This window comes from Ascaphus truei, chromosome 2 (assembly GCF_040206685.1).
Source record: "Ascaphus truei isolate aAscTru1 chromosome 2, aAscTru1.hap1, whole genome shotgun sequence".
In the NCBI taxonomy this organism is placed as follows: domain Eukaryota; kingdom Metazoa; phylum Chordata; class Amphibia; order Anura; family Ascaphidae; genus Ascaphus; species Ascaphus truei.
The window spans coordinates 55932962-55950555 of record NC_134484.1 but is presented as its reverse complement, the minus strand read 5'-3'; the positions used below and the strand labels follow the sequence as shown (position 1 = coordinate 55950555).

The following is a 17594-nucleotide window of genomic DNA, read 5'->3' as shown; positions in this document are numbered from 1 at the left end:
TGTCAGAGCTGAGGAGGAGCTCTGGCAGTTATGTTATAGTAACTCCATGGGAGGCTGTGTCCAGGGACCTGGCACAGGACAGTGATTCCTGCGGGAATAGTGAATCCCTGATCTGGGTGACAAACCTAACCAAAGGGAGCACTGGTGAGATGAGCGGCTGAAGATACTCCTTGTGGGGGGGCAGTTGCCCTGCCGTGTCAATAAAGATGAGTTCAGCCAGAAACCCTCTCGTGTATCTATCTGGGATGAGTGTACAGAGAGGAGCACCACGGAGGAGTTCCTCGCCAGGACCATCCCCATGCGGACGCAGGGACCCTGGTGAGGTGGAGGCGCTGCACTGTAACTAGGTGAGACTCAGCACACTACCTCAGGCCTGTCTGACGGGTTCTCCCCACACACCATCATGCGGGAGACTCAGGAGTCCTGTAGCCAGCAGGTGCACCATATGACATATCCACACTGTAATGGGGTCCGGTTAGACCACAGGGGCCAATGTGAGATTGGGTGGGTCAGACCGGGCCAGAAACACCGTTACAAGTGCAACTAGTGGAGGATTCTTTTTGGATCTTCTTTTGACCCACCCTGTATTCTATATACCTATCCTCATGCACCATGTCATGTAAAACGAAAGTACAGAAATAGAATTTAAGGACGAGCGGTTTATTTTCTATAATACAAACGTGTAAGTATCATGTAATATGCCCTGCACTTGACATACACACGCTGTAAGGTATCCCTATCATAAAATATGGTGTACAAAGAGCTCCTGTGTGGTTAGCTAAATAAATGTTACACACTAGTGTTAGATCATCATATTGTTTCATTATATTTTAAATTGTATGTACTTTATGTTTTGTTGTCTTTACCCTCATATTGCACTGTGCTGCGGAATATGTGGGCACCGTAAAAGATAATAATAATAATATTAATACATGTCCGCTACAAAAGGTGTGGCCAACTCCAGTCCCCAAGGGCCACCAACACATCAGGTTTTCAGAATATCCCTGCTTCAGCACAGGTGGCTCTGTGTTCGACTGCACCACCTGTGCTGTAGCAAGGAGATCCAGAAAACCTGACCTGTTGTTGGCCCTTGAGGACTGGAGTTGGCCAACCCTGCCCTACAACATTACAAAGGACATAAAGAAGTGGTTCTCCTTACAATGCTAATTATTTGCTTGTAAATATGCTATGAAAAGGCTAATCCTTCTAAATTAGCATATTGTTAAAATGGTTGTGATATGTATAAATAATTATTAGTTGTGTGTACTGTACGATACATTTATTTAATCCCTATAATACCTTCATAACCAGTGATAATACCAAATGCATTTCAGCACTGAGGTTGAGTGTACTTAATAATGACCTCAAAAGTAAATGAAATGAGGGCGCAAAAAGTAAGGAGAACACAATCTTCATAGTATAAAAATAAAAACAACAATAGTAACATGTACTGGGACATACAAATGTATCAAATCAATGTGGCAGTAAAAGAATAATGAAACAGGATAATTGCCTGTGATAAAATAGGTTAAAGAAAAAATGGGCACTGCAGTTGCTGGAAAATGAGGCTGGTCATAGGTATAATTTTAAATGACTTTAATTGGCATAACAGCCAAGATAAAAACGGCACAAGAATCCCCTGACGCGTTTCCCACCTCTTAGGGCGCTTTATCAAAGCGCTCCCTGAAGTGATGTCAGGGGATGCTGGCCCGGCTGTGACAGCTTCCTGTTCTCAGTGAAGGGAAATCCAAGGTCTACAACAGCTGGTCTCTGTTTGCTGACAGAGCTCCATGTGCTCACGGGATATCTCTGAGCAGCGCTGGAGTACTGTACACAGCCTGGACAGCGGACAGCGTTGGAACGTGGAGTGTTCAGCCAGCACGAGCCAGTATCCCCGTGAGTACATGGAGCTTTGTCAGCAAACAGAGACCAGCTGCTGCAGACCTTGGATTTCCCTTCACTAACAACAGTACGCTGTCACGGCCGGACCAGCATCCCCTGACGTCACTTCTGGGAGCGCTAGATGCAGAGGGAAACGCCAGCCCTACCAGGAGAAAGAACCCCCTGAGGCTACCACCCAGAGGGCCAGCGCTCTGACGCGGGCACAACACGGTCAGGACACAGTGAAGAGGCTTCCTGACGTGGCCCCAGCAGCAGCTATCTCAGCTATCACAGGCAATTATCCTGTTTCATTATTATTTTACTGCAACACTGATTTTATACATTTGTGTGTCCCAGTGCATGGTACTACTGCTGCTTTTATTTTTATACTATAAAGGTTGTGTTCTCCTTACTTTTTGCGCTCTCATTTCTTTTACTTTTGAGGTTCTCTGCAGAGGACAGGTTATCCTACACAGGGGCAGCAATTTACAACCTTGACACCCATTTATGGACTTTGTATGGACTTTTTTGGTTTTGGCAATTGCCATCACTTCATATTGACTCAGTCTTTTGGCAAGGTGCTACTTAATTCACTTTTTGAATTTCTGCAGTCAATCGTTGCCTTTTGACTACATCTATCTAACAGTTGTTATTATTAATTATCTGTGCAACCTGTTGTTGATCTAGTGTTTACTGCGACGAGGGATATACCACATGCACCTGTGGTATATTCACTGCTTCTAGCAGATTAGGGTTAATCGCATCACTTACCCTCCACCTCATTTGTAGGAGCTTCAGGTACATACCATACACTGGCATTGCAACTTAGCACACTTTTTTTCTTTTTGCTGTACTTCATAATTAGTCCTACCTGTCTATATACTATAAAAAAAAAATTGTGACGTCTCACAAAAATGCTGTCATGTTACTTTTTTTAAATGATTTAACCCACCTAGTAATTCAGAACATTATATTTTAGCATCAGAACAATGTCACTATGATACTAGGTATAAATATTGATAATTAGACATTTTACTAAAACTTTTTTTTTTTCCATAGGTGATTTTCAGCTTCTTTCATATGAAATTCCAGAAGGAAGCAACATAACAATGAATGTTGTGGAGCAAACCAAAGGAGCACCGAGCATGAATACCTTTACATTAATTTGGGATGGGATATACTCCAAACCACTGGCGGTAGAATCATCTGATGTGGAGGTCTGTTGTAATAATTATAATTTGTTGCAGTGTAAACGAGGTTCAAATCAGCTCCTTGTATCCTCCAAGTCAGATTATCTCGCTGTGACTCAGGATTTACCATTTAGATTGTGAACTTCTAGCAGGGAATCGTTGTGCCTGCAGGATTCTCTATACCTCTGCGCATATCGTAAGGTCCTTATAAGCAGTACATAAAAAGATTCTTATTAAATTATCCAACAAAAGACAGAAAAGCCCAATGCTACATCCAATGTGACAAAAATACACAGTGAACTACTTATATATTCTCTTGAATAAGGGTCATTTAGTTAAACCCTTTGGCCAAAGCGTTATAAGCCTGCAAGCCACATCAAGGCATGACCAGTAAGCAGGTCCTAACACTACCTAAGCAAATTCTCATTTACCTCTACTGGAGGGAGAATGGCCACAATGGACCTGTACTGTACAAGAACATGAAAAAGCCTTGCTACTTAAAAAGGGGTGGGGTGAGCTTAAACCCTGGGAGGAGGGACCACTAACCTCCAAACAACTGATACCAGTTGAAAATCAAATTACTAAACACAACCCCAGTAAGCTCTGAACCCCAAAACCCACCACATCATACATGTGTGTGTATATATGTATATACATATATTATATATGTATATATATGTATTAGTGTCAAAAGGAGTGCTACTGAGTGTGCCAAATGTATACAACATGTTCTTGTGCAGTACAGGTCCATTGTGGCCATTCACAGTTAATACTATTCCTGTGTAGTACTGGCAATAAACATTGTACAAAATAGAATGTGTCGCCACAATAAAACTCTGAAGAGCTTAAAATGTAATTTGGGGCCATATAATCAGGGAAATAAACCAGTGATTTCAAAGATGTACCATTTAATACGTTTAGCCCCTATCCCCCATGTCTGGGGAGGAACTGCCAGTACTGCTATTACCTGTTGGCTACCAGGAGGCCCGAGCCTCCCCCACTGTGAGCCTGGGGTGATATCTCATGCGCCTCCACCTGCAAGAGCTCCCAACGTTGTGGGATAAGCCCCTCACAGGAACAATACCAATAATAAACACACACACAGGGTATATGACAACTGGTTTTACTGGACTCAAGGCAATTAACCTGTACCTCACAGTATATAGTCCCACGCACCCAACCCCAATACACCATTGAAGTGTCCCCAAAGTGCATAGGGTGCTTGGCACCAATACACAGATGTACTTTTCCCCCAATGTCAGGGCCCACCCAAAAGTGTACGAGATAGCACTATCCCGTGGAATGTTGGTGCCCTTGTGGAGATACCTGCCCGGGGCTCCAGCACCCTGGTACTGCAGATTTGCAAATAGGGATCCGCTGATCCAGCGACGTCTTCATCCGCGATGGTGTCCACCTCTGGATTGGATGGTCTCCGTTAGGAGGGTCCCACCTGTAAGAGTCACTGTACGTAGGTGGCCTGGTCCCAGACCACAGGCCGCAATCACAGCGTGCATCTCACCGGTGCTGTACACTGACTATAGGCAGCTACTGGAGAAATGTCCCTAGCTATGGGCTTTCCCTGTAGCAACCACAATCTGGTGTGAGTGGGGCCTATCTGGGGCTTAAAAGGGAGATTTGGTCTAGTCCAGGGGAGCACTGCTCTCTGAACACTACCTGCTCCGTTGAAGTCCCTCTTCCAACTCAAGCGTGCGGTCTGAGCGCGCTAAAGGTATTAATCTCCTACAGCCGAGATTCTCCTAGCCCTAATGGCTGCCTGGCAACATGTGTCTCTATTCCCAGAGGCTCATGGGAGTTCCCCTGCGGAGCTATGGGTGTAATGGCCACCGCTTGCAAGGCCTCCTGCGCATGCGCGAGGTGTACCAAGATGCCCTCCGCAACTCTGGGTATCCTGTGTGCATGCGCAAGCTGCTACTGTGCATGCACGGCATATGGCAAGATGGCGGTGCCCTTGGCGGAACGCCGGCAACCCACTCCGCCTGCTCACAAGCTCCCTGCAGCGTCCCCCTCGCGCAGCCCGTAGATAAGAGGGGGACCTGGCTACATACGGTACCCCCACCCCAGATCCATCAAACTTCCATACAGATTAACACACGTGCACAGGCATTAACTCCCTTTCAAATCAATGAGCATTAACCCCCGTGTGGGTGCTTTAACATGCAATGGAGCTTGATGAATGTGAGGAAAATAATTACCATGTTACCATGTTTTAATCTTCCATGCTAATCATTCATGCACACCCAAGATTACTCTGCTTATAAGTATCTATATCTGGAAGGATTAGAAACTCAAAGTTAGCATTAAAAATGTCCCTTGAGTTTATGACCGATTTATTATAAACTGTTAGTACCTAACATAGGTCACACCCTAGGGACTCCTAGTTTTTGTAAAGTTTGTATGAAGTTGGTACAGCATAATGTTCACATTATGATACAATGAACCATAAAATAATTATATTCTATTTTTGTCACAATAATGTATAACTTATTTGCTACTTAATACATATTAACCATAAAATACAGTTAATGGTTTCTCCTACACTTTTTTTCACAATGTAATGATTTATTATGATAAATAGCTTATAACAATCGTGTTTTTTATTAATGTACTCATTTTTATCCCAGGTGAAAAGTGCTATTGAAGAAATGGTTAGTTCTCTGTGCCCGGATGCATTTGTCAAGCAAACAGAAAGTTCAGCCATCAAGTTCTTTAGAAACTATGAAACAGATTTGACTCCGGTATGAAAAAATACTGCAAACAAGTAATTTATCTTGTGCTGATTTAGTGTTCAGCATTTTATATGTCTATGCTTATTTTCTTTTGAAGTTAAGATATAAAATTTTTAGTCCATTAATGAATAATCTAAAATGTAAATGCTTTGGTATTAAAACGTAGTTAAACGTTTGAGTAGCCGTATATGTCTTGTAGAACTGTAGATTTCTTGTAGGTTGTGCTACCTTTTAATAGACCAATTTGAGATTTATACAATCGATTAAATTATAGTGTACATATATTTGGCATTTCACAGGTCCTCCCAATTCATAGTATTTATACATTACAAAATGTAAACATGATGTCTTTAGAAAATATATATCCGGCTTTGTTTTTTTTTACCATATAAACATGACAGGCTAAGATGAGAAATAATTTACCTTTACATCTCCTTTGTTTAAATGAATTGAAGAAACAACTAACGACAATATAATCTGACTTTCATACAGTGAATGGCTACGGCTAAAACAGCTACATGCAGTCATGCTCTTCACAAGCCACTGGAGGATCGAGCATGTCAAAACAGTCTAGATTCTCCATTTGTATACTAGAGGGCGGTGCTAACTTTGCATGCTCCTCGTGTAGCCCTCTTTCCCTCTAGTGTGAAGGGTCTACTGGTGCTGGCGGAACCTGTCAGCTCACAGGAATCTGAGCCTCCGCTACTGGGAGCCTGGGGAGTATAACAAATATACTGGTGGCAGCGCCTCCACCTGCACGGGATCCCAATTGGATGGGATAACCCCGATCAGGAACTATTAATAACAGTCCACAGATTATAAGAATAACAATAATAACCTTTTCTGTGAGCAATAACCATAAACCACATGCAGGCAATAGAAATACCAATGGTTACAGCTATACCTCGCCGCGCAGGGCGTTGTCTCACCACCGTGTACCCCCACACCGTGTCCACAGTACCAGAGGTGTCCCTTGGTCACTTCACCCAATAAGTGTCCCCAAAAGATGCCCACCCCTCTGGGCGTGATCAGCGCCTTACTATACCGGTGTTGGTGCACATTTGGTGAATGGTAGCTGTCGGGTGTGTCCACACCCGGGCATGCTAATGAAGGGAAGTAGGGGATCCGCGATCCAAAGATATCCTCCGCTAGATGGAATGACTCCCTCTGGAATGACCGCAGCAACGATGGTCACTCCCCTCTTGCAGTCTGGTCCCAGACTGCAGTAGCGATAGTTCAATGCAGCAGCTGTTGCCCTAAGCTGGCTAACCACTAAAAGGACAGGATCCCTAACTGAAAGGGCCTTCCCTAAAGCAGCCACAATCTTAGAGTGAGTTGGGGCCTAACTGGGGCCTTGGGGATCTCTGGCCTAGCTGTGTCCCAGCTCCAACTGCCAGCAAGCCCTCAGAGCACCAACTGTAACAACTGACTCAGCAGGGATTCCTAACAATCCATTGGCCAGGCCTAGTCACCTGACTCCGCAGCCCTGTGGCCTTCTGGGGGCTGTAGTCCCTGCAGAACCCTTTTATCATTGGCGCCGTGTGCGCTAACTGTAATGGCCACTGCAATGCTCCCTGCGCATGCGCGAACCTTGTAATGGCCACTCTCGGTAGCCACCGCGCATGCGTGCACATATCTAACATGGCGGCGCCTTGAGCGCTCTCTTCTTGGGAGATCCGGCGATGCTCTAGCCCAGCGTGATGGCCCCCGCAGCAACCCCCCTTCTCGCAAGCTGCAGCGGAGCTAAAAGCCAAACCAGGGAACCCAGGCCACACTCGCATCTCAATACAGTGATAGTGCCAGATCGTTAAATCATTCACTTCCCACACCGTTCCTCTTCTGCTGCTCCACTTTGAAGATCCCTGCACAATGTCCTTTAGAAACAATTCAAAATACTAATAATTGCTTACAAAGCTCTTCAGAACAGTGCCACATCTCTGACCCTGTGTATACATAGACCCCCATGTGTTCACTCTGCTCCGCACAGGACCTACTCCTCTTCTTCCCTCTCATGTCTTCCTTCCTCTTATTCTCACCTCCAAAACTTCTTCCATGCTGAGCTCCACCTCTGAAACTCACTACGCTGTGCCGTCAGGCTACCATAATCTTCAAACATTTAAACGTTTACGAAAAACTAATTTCTTCAAATAGGCCAATCCCACACGCTCCTGATATTCTCTTTGCAATTAATAAAACAAATAGCTCACATGATCCACCCTCAGAACACAAGTCCCGCACTGATTCATGTCTTTACCCCTTTCCACTTAGATTTTACACCCGTTGGAGAAGGGACCTCCTTGTCTGTTGTGTAATAGTGTGTAAATTGACGTTAATCTGATTTTTTCAGAGTTTTTTTTAATTGTCTTTCACCCCCATTGTACTGTACTGCCTGACATGTTAGCACATTATAAATAAATGATAAGAATAATCTTGCTTTGTGAAGAGCTCCACTTTCTCAGTTCTATTAGGTAAATACTGTAAATACGAGTGGCTGGAGGTTCTTTACTTTTGGCTACCTAATCACATTGAGGGCTAGTGTTTTTCTCCCTTTTCCATTCTTATACTTAGAAATTACATGGTACAGCTGAAGGGTGGGGGTGTAACCTGAGGTCAATGCAATCAATACCTAATAAGGATTGACCCTGTGGAGATTTGCTATAAGTTCTCCTTAAAATGTTTGTCCTTAAGCTTATGCCTGCTGTATAACACAGCTTTTAGACAATGCACGCGTCAAATAAGAGCTTGGCCAGAAAACCTACTCACAAACACCTCTTTCGGCCTTTGGGGTCTCATCAGTGGAAGTGCATGGGTTTTTTTTCTCTCCATGAAAGCAAATGGGGACAAATCCCCCGGGGTGCTACAAAAACTCCTCCATGTAGTGTGATCAGGGTGGCTGTCATAAACGCTCAATAGAGTGGAATGGATAGTAGATATTCCATGAGTAACTGTGTTGTGGCACACTTTGACAAAGTGCCTTCCGACATGAAACGCGTCAGAGGAGCGTGCTGTCTGTACATACTTTAGGCATCATGCCTGATTAAATAATTTTTTGCATTTTAACCTGCCTCTAGTCCGGTTTGATTTTTGCGGTGCTTGCCCCTTCTCTTTAACCTTTTTTCTCTCCATGACCAGCTTTACAAAGCATGGCTTTACAATGCAAGGCCGTAACCAACCTCACACGGATGAGACCCAAAAGAAAATGACTTTATCATAGTTATTTTCATTCTCCTCCCTAACATGTGTAACAGGTGTTCCCCCACCCTCTGGGAGATTTCACTGTTACCTGTACTCTTGTTGTACTGTACCTGTGAGGCTTACAGGATTGCTGAGTGTTCGCCAATGGAAGTGGGGAAAGACAGGACAGGCTTTTGGATATAGAGCTCTCATCTCGGTCTGGGTGCAGTGCCTCTATTCACAGCAGGCCCCATCAGTGCTGGGTGCAGTCCCTGCAGGAAAACCATCTTGCACTCCCCATTATATACTCCTGCCTATGACTACAGATTAAAAGCAGCAACTGATCTTTATTAAGTACAGCCATACACATCAACAATGGCTTTTCTTCTGATCCCTGGACTATACCCCCAGGATTTGAGGCCCCAAAGGTCTATCCCAGACTCCCATGCTCCCTGGTGGAGTATGAGGTAGTTGTTCCCACTCCCCTGCGGGAGGGATCTCTCTCTTCCCTGAGGAAAGATAACTCCCTAAATTTGGATCTGCAGCCCCTGATAGGGCAGTACCCAGGCCTTAGGCCCACCCCCACCTGTCACTCAAGGGAGTTGTTTACTGCTGCAGCAGCAAGGGCATAGATTTAAACCTAACACTGCCTGTGCTGGTACCAGGGCTTATATGTTAGGTAGAGGATTAGTAGCCATATAGTTACATGGCTACACAAGTAAAATAGCAAAATAGAATAATGTTTTTTTACCTTTTTAACTCTTTGGGTGATCCATGACAGAGCATGTCGTTGATGCTTTGCTCATTTAGTGGAGATTGTGATCTCAGCTCTTACTGAGCTAAGATCGCAGTCAGAATGGAGGAGGACCTCTTCTTCTGTTCCCAATGTAAGGGGTGATCACTAACCAAGCAATGACATGGCCCGAAGCTGTGCCACAGGCTTTCCAGCACACAGTGTTAAACTAGCCCTATTATTCACAGCATTCTCTGTAATAAAGTCAGGCAGTCATTGCATGAGGTGCTTTGAATTGTTCAAAAATGTTTTGCAGGTAAACTTGAATAAGAAACCTATTAGGTTTGAAAAGCTCTGTACCCACAATTGTATCTATGTTGAACTCTCATGTTTGTCCAAAATGCATCACAGTTGACTATGAATCTGCATTGTATGTTCACTGAAATTGTTGCTCTTTATTACAATTATTTTTGGTTCTGTACCTGTAGGTGTGCAGCACCGGGGGTGTTAGGACATCTGAGACAGTAGCTTTTTGTGGTCGTTATTCTCTGAAGAATCCCTTAATTTTGTTTGAAAAGGGGAATCCTAAACCAAACCAAAAATACTATGGAGCTATTTCATTGACTTACCATAGCCAGGTAAGACGTATAACTTCCTAAGAATCTGTTTCAAATGTAATTTGTTAAATATGCTATTAGAACTAATTTGTCCAAAGCCTAAATACTATTTTTAGTCTGTAGCATTATTGATTCTAAAATATTCTGCACAGAACATTTGTCTCCTAGGACTAGTGTGGCAATATATAGTAGGATGGGGAGTCCTCCTACCACGTAAAAGATAGGCTACTACTGTTAGTTAAATAAATCAGTCATAATTAAAAAATGTGTTTGCTAAAATGAATTGAAACTACATATTAAATATATGTACTATATTATAAACTAGCATTATTCCGCTCTACAACTTAATACCATCCCAATTGTTGTATTACAGTTGCAGAATTAATAGTGTGATAAAACATCTATTAAAAGTTGTAAGGATGATGACAATGACATTTTAAGGATGCAGGAAAATGAAATAAATTTAGTAAATGTAGTAAATATGGCTGAATGACTATAGAAAGTCACCTAGAGCTGAGACATCTATGGTGGGTTGGTTGCAGTGTTAAATAAGAGCTTTTATTCATATGTATATAATTGGTGAAACCATTTAGATAATAAGCTATACTTTCTAACTTCCATGCATGTTATTTTTTACTTTCGTATTTAGTTGTGCTTTGCATATAAAGGATACCTGGCAAATCAGATTGGCCTAGAGTTCAAATATCAAAGCAGTACCGGTGATCGTAATGTGACCTCTCAGTTCTCCTATAACTTCATCAAGGGAGACAGGTAAGTGAAATGTTCATGTCTTTCAAGTGTGGCATCCCACACTAACTCATCAAATGTTATGTTTCTCTGGACTTCTTTTTTGCTTCCCTTTGACATGTATACACTTCAAGGGCCAAAATACAATTCAACACTATGAATTTATAGTCCTAAGAATCCAAAGTTAGTGTATTCTGTTTAAAGAGAAATCCTCTACCAAAAACAGACGTTATGCAGTAAAGCTATAATTTAGCTAATTACTTTGGCTAATTATCCAGAATCATGTAGGTTGTCATATTCTTAATTGGACCAGCATGAGAGTTGCTCAAATAACTTGTTGAAAGCCTGGTACGCTGTAATTTCACCTACGAAGAACTCTACGTGGGTCCACTAAAAAGTATCACAACTTAAAACAAATGTACACTCCTCCAGAACAGAGGCGTATGGTTAGAGGAGCAATAATATTTCATGGATTCTGCCAAATAATGAAACATTTGCCATTTATCAATTTAAAAAAAAACACATTTATTTTAGGGAAGGGCTGATAGAGTGTAAAATGCAAGATTGAAGGGATTTCCAGAAAAGAGGCAAGATGTAGGACAAAGGCTTGTGTCTGATGGGTGGTAGACTCAACTGAGCTAAATAACGAGAAGAGAAGTGTGACCCACCAAGAAGAGATAATCGACTCACAATATACTGAATATGGGCAATGTTGGAAATGTTACCATTTATTATGCACGTATTGTATTGTATGTCTTTATTTATATATAGCGCCATAATGTACATAGCGCTTCACAGTAGTAATACAAGTGGCAATCGTATAAATAACAAATAATATAAATAACAGGTCATGGGAATAAGTGCTTCAGACATTAAAGGAACATTAAGGAAGAGGAGTCCCTGCTCCGAGGAGCTTACAATCTAATTGGTAGTAGGGGAACGTATAGAGACAGTAGGAGAGAATTCTGGTAAGTGCGTCTGCAGGGGGCCCAGCTTTATGTATTATGTGTCCAGGATTATCCACAGTGCTATTCATATGCTTCTTTAAGCAAATGTGTCTTAAGGTGGGTCTTACAGGTGGATAGAGAGGGTGCTAGTCGGGTATTGAGGGGAAGGGCATTCCAGAGGTGCGGGGCAGTCAGTGAGAAAGGTTTAAGGTGGGAGAGGGCTTTTGATACAAAGGGGGTAGAAAGAAGACATCCTTGAGAAGAACGCAAGAGTCGGGATGGTGCATAACGAGAAATTAGGGCTGAGATGTAAGGAGGGACAGAAGAGTGTAAAGTTTAAAAGTTGAGGAGGAGAATCGAGTGTGAGATGTGGGATTTGATAGGAAGCCAGGAGAGGGATTTCAGGAGTTGAAACACGGAGACAGATGTAGGAAAGAGTAGAGTGATTCGGGCAGCAGCGTTTAAGATAGATTGTAGGGGAGACAGGTGAGAGGCAGGAAGGCCGGACAGCATGAGGTTGCAGTAATCGAGACGGGAGAGAATGAGGGCCTGAGTCAGAGTTTTAGCAGTCGAGTAACAGAGGAAAGGGCGTTTCTTTGTGATATTGCGGACTAAAAAGCGACAAGTTTTAGAAACGTTTTGAATGTGAGAGGAGAATGTGAGAGAGGAATCGAGTGTGACCCCTAGGCAGCGTGCTTGGGCTACTGGGTGAATGATCGTATTTCCAACAGTAATGTGGAAGGAGGTAGTAGGGCCAGGTTTGGGAGGCAGTATAAGGAGCTCTGTTTTTGCCATGTTAAGTTTAAGTCGGCAGATGGCCATCCAGGATGATATTCCAGAAAGACATTCCGAAACTTTGGTCTGTACAGCAGGTGTAAGGTCAGGGGTTGAAAGGTAAATTTGTGTGTCGTCAGCATAGAGGTGATATTTAAACCCAAAAGATGTGATTAGGTCACCTAGAGAGAGTGTGTAAAGAGAAAAGAGAAGGGGTCCCAGGACAGAGCTCTGGGGTACCCCCACAGAGAGATTGATAGAGGAGGAGGTGTTAGCAAAAGAGATACTGAAAGTACGATGGGAGAGGTAAGAGGAGATCCAGGATAGAGCTTTGTTCAGAATACCAAGAGTATGGAGAATGTGAAAGAGAAGAGGGTGGTCCACTGTGTCAAATGCTGCAGAGAGGTCGAGTAATATGAGCAGAGTATAACGACCTCTGTCTTTGGCAGCATGGAGGTCGTCAGTTATTTTAGTGAGGGCTGTTTCAGTAGAGTAAGCAGTGCGGAAACCAGATTATAGAGGGTCTAGAAGAGAATAGGTGTTGAGAAAGTGTAGCAATCGAGAGAATACAAGGCGTTCAAGGAGTTTGGAAGCAAAAGGCAGGAGGGAGACAGGTCGATAGTTAGGACAGGTAGGGTCAAGCTTGCTGTTTTTGAGTAATGGTATAACGGTTGCATGCTTGAAGGAGGATGGAAAAGTACCAGAGTAGAGGGAAGAGTTAAAAATCTGTGTGAGCATAGGGATTATAGAAGGAGCAAGAGGTTTTAGGAGATGGGAGGGAATGGGATCAAGCGGGCAGGTGGTAGAGGGAGAAGAGGAGATCAGCAGTGACACATCCTCCTCCTAGATAGCGGAAAAAAAGTCAAGAAAGGCAGGAGGAGAGTGTGGGATGGGAGGAGGCAACAGATGGGATGTTCTGATGTATGGAGTCCACCTTTTCCTTAAAAAAGTCATCGAAGTCCTGAGGTGAGATGCAGAAAGAAGAGGAGGTAGCCTTGAGGAGGGTGGTCTGAGTAGAGAGTCAAAGACAGAAAAGAGTCGGCGTGGGTTAGACTTGTGTGTGTTGATTAGTGATGAAAAGTAGGTTTGTTTAGCTGAAGAGAGGGCAGAGTTGAAACAGGACAGCATAAAGTTGTAGTGAAGGAAGTCTGCGAGCGTATGAGATTTCCTCCAGAGGCGTTCAGAGGAGCGAGTGGAGGAACGCAGCATGCATGTGTGGGAGTTTAGCCAGGGAATGGGGTTAGAAGGGCGAGGACGGCAGAGAGAAAGCGGGGCATGTAGATCAAGAGAGGAGGATGAGGCAGAGTTGTAGTTCCTGAACAGGTTGTCAGGGTCTGAAGCAGAACTGAGAGAGGAGAGGGAGGAGCGTAAAGTGGAATCAAAAGCTGGTAGGTTAATAAAGCGCAGGTTTCTGCAAAAATGAGGGCTAGATGGAGAGGGGGAGAAGCGAGAGGGAGAAAATGAGATGAGGTGATGGTCAGAGAGAGGAAAAGGAGAAATGGAGAAATCGTGAGAGAAAAGTTTTTAGTGAAAATTAGGTCTAGATAGTGGCCATCCTTGTGGGTACTGGCTGCAGTCCACTGTTGAAGGCCAAAAGAAGAGGTTAGAGAGAGAAAGCGGGAGGCCCAAGGGAGAGAGGGGTAATCAATATGGCAGTTGAAGTCCTCAAGGAGAAGAACAGGGGAGTCTGAGGAGAGAAAGAAAGAGAACCAGGATTCAAAGTGAGAGAGAAAGGCAGAAGGGGGATAAGTAGAGGTAAGTGGGCGATAGATGACTGCCACGTGGACAGGGAGAGGAGAGAAGATCTGGACTGTGTGAACCTCAAAGTAGGGAAAAGCAAGAGAGGGGGGAATAGGAAGGGTTCGGTAATGGCAGAGAGAGGCGAGCAGGAGCCCCAAGCCTCCACCCCTGCCATCAGGGCACGGAGTGTGGGAGATGGAAAGGCCACCATAGGAGAGGGCAGCCTCCAGAGCAGAATCAGACTGAGTGAGCCAGGTCTCAGTTATAGCAAATAGGAGCAGAGAGTGAGAGAAAGAAGTCATGCACAGAGAGGAACTTGTTGGAAAGGGAGCAAGCATTCCAAAGGGCACAGGAGAAAGGGAGAAAGGGAGAGAGGAGGGAGGGTTGCAGGGGGTGGATATGAGGTTGGAGGGGTTGACACCAGAAGAAGTAGAGGTTGCAATTGGCAGGCGAGGACGAGAGCATCCCCAGAAGCAAGGAGAGAAGCATGGATAGAAAGACAATGTGTGAGGAGGATTTGTATGGGTGTGTTTTAGTGCAGGGTGTATAGCTGTGGGGTGTCAGAGGGCGCAGGTTAGAAAGGAGTTCATGTGAAGGAAGGAGAGATGGAGATATATGAATAGAGTTACAGACATGATGAGGCTGGTGGAAAGAAGTACATAATTTGAGAAGAAGTGAAGTCACAGCAAATATAAAAAGTAAAGGTGGCATCACAGCGATCATTAACATGCTGAGATGTGCAGTCTGGGATGATATCCTCCTTTCCAGCGTAGATCAAATGCAGGAATCAGAACCTGTAGGTGTTGTCCACTTTTCCCCACTTCTTTTTGAACTTCCTTTTTAAACTTCATCTACCATTATACTTTAAACATGTCTACTTAAAACATGGCTGCACACTGCGAAGGCTGCTGTGTGTCTGCTTATATACTTTTAAAATGTCACCTGGCTGGCCCAAGCAACTTAATTAGCACATGTGAGGGACGTTAAGGCAGATGGTTTTTCAAAGATGATTTCTTATATTGTATTGTATGTCTTTATTTATATAGCGCCATTAGTGTACATAGCGCTTCACAGTAGTAATACATGTGGTAATCAAATAAATAACAGATAATATAAATAACAGATCATGGGAATAAGTGCTTTAGACATAAAAGTAACATTTCGGAAGAGGAGTCCCTGCCCCGAGGAGCTTACAGTCTAATTGGTAGGTAGGGAGAACGTACAGAGACAGTAGGAGGGAGTTCTGGTAAGTGCGTCTGCAGGGGGCCAAGCATTATGTATCGTGTTTAGAATATCCACAGTGCTATTCATATGCTTCTTTAAGCAAGTGTGTCTTAAGGTGGGTCTTAAAGGTGGATAGAGAGGGTGCTAGTCGGGTACTGAGGGGAAGGGCATTCCAGAGGTGTGGGGCAGTCAGTGAAAAAGGTTTAAGGCGGGAGAGGGCTTTAGATACAAAGGGGGTAGAAAGAAGACATCCTTGAGAAGAACGCAAGAGTCTGGATGGTGCATACCGAGAAATTAGGGATGAGATGTAAGGAGGGGCAGAAGAATGTAAAGCTTTAAAAGTGAGGAGAAGAATGGAGTGTGAGATGCGGGATTTGATCGGAAGCCAGGAGAGGGATTTCATGAGGGGAGATGCTGAGACAGATCTAGGAAAGAGTAGAGTGATTCTGGCAGCAGCATTTAGGATATATTGTAGGGGAGACAGGTGAGAGGCAGGAAGGCCGGACAGCAGGAGGTTACAGTAATCAAGACGGGAGAGAATGAGGGCCTGAGTCAGAGTTTTAGCAGTCGAACAACAGAGGAAAGGGCGTATCTTAGTTATATTGCGGAGGAAAAAGCGACAAGTTTTAGAAATGTTTTGAATGTGAGGGGCGAATGAGAGAGAGGAGTCGAACGTGACCCCTAGGCAGCGTGCTTGGGCTACTGGGTGAATGATTGTAGTTCCAACAGTAATGTGGAAGGAGGTAGTAGGGCCAGGTTTGGGAGGAAGTATGAGGAGCTCTGTTTTAGCCATGTTGAGTTTAAGGCGTCGGAGGGCCATCCAGGATGATATAGCAGAGAGACATTCAGAAACTTTGGTTTGTACAGCAGGCGTAAGGTCAGGTGTTGAAAAGTATATTTGTGTGTCGTCGGCATAGAGGTGATAATTAAACCCAAAAGATGTTATTAGGTCACCTAGAGAGAGTGTGTACAGAGAAAAGAGAAGAGGTCCCAGGACAGAGCCCTGGGGTACCCCCACAGAGAGATCAATAGAGGAGGAGGAGGTGTTAGCAGAAGAGACACTAAAAGTACGATGGGAGAGGTAGGATGAGATCCAGGATAGAGCTTTGTTCCGAATACCTAGAGTATGGAGAATGTGGAGGAGAAGAGGGTGGTCCACGGTGTCAAATGCTGCAGAGAGGTCGAGCAATATGAGCAGAGTGTAATGACCTCTGTCTTTGGCAGCATGGAGGTCGTCAGTTATTTTGGTGAGGGCTGTTTCGGTGGAGTGAGCAGTGCGGAAGCCAGATTGTAGAGGGTCTAGGAGAGAATAGGTGTTGAGAAAATGGAGCAAGTGAGAGAATACAAGACGTTCAAGTAGTTTAGAGGCAAAAGGCAGGAGGGAGACAGGTCGATAGTTAGAAAGACAGGTAGGGTCAAGCTTGCTGTTTTTGAGTAATGGTATGACTGTTGCATGTTTGAAGGAGGATGGAAAGGTTCCAGAGCAGAGGGAGGAGTTAAAAATGTGTGTAAGCGTAGGGATTATAGTAGGAGCTAGAGGTTTTAGGAGATGGGAGGGAATGGGGTCAAGAGGGCAAGTGGTAGAGGGAGAAGAGGAGATCAACAGCGACACATCCTCCTCTGAGACAGTGGAAAAAGACTCAAGGAAGGCAGGAGGAGAGTTAGGAAGAGGTGTAGGATGGGGGGAAGAAACAGAGGGGATGTTCTGCCGTATGGATTCCACCTTTTCCTTAAAATAGTCAGCAAAGTCCTGAGCGGAGATTGAGGAAGGAGAGGCAGCTGAGGGTGGTTTGAGTAGAGTATCAAAGACAGAGAACAGT

The 17594-nt window shown here is 44.1% G+C and overlaps 1 protein-coding gene across 4 annotated transcripts in view; it reads left to right on the top strand.

Annotated features, from left to right (window-relative positions):
* Positions 1–17594, top strand: part of PKHD1L1 (PKHD1 like 1) — a 210357-nt gene that overhangs the window by 64815 nt on the left and 127948 nt on the right. For all 4 annotated transcript variants that reach the window (XM_075582424.1, XM_075582423.1, XM_075582425.1 and 1 more), the window contains 4 exons: positions 2941–3098; positions 5714–5827; positions 10214–10363; positions 10992–11113. In XM_075582424.1, coding sequence (XP_075438539.1) covers positions 2941–3098; positions 5714–5827; positions 10214–10363; positions 10992–11113 — 544 coding nt within the window. The remainder of the gene's footprint in view (positions 1–2940; positions 3099–5713; positions 5828–10213; positions 10364–10991; positions 11114–17594) is intronic.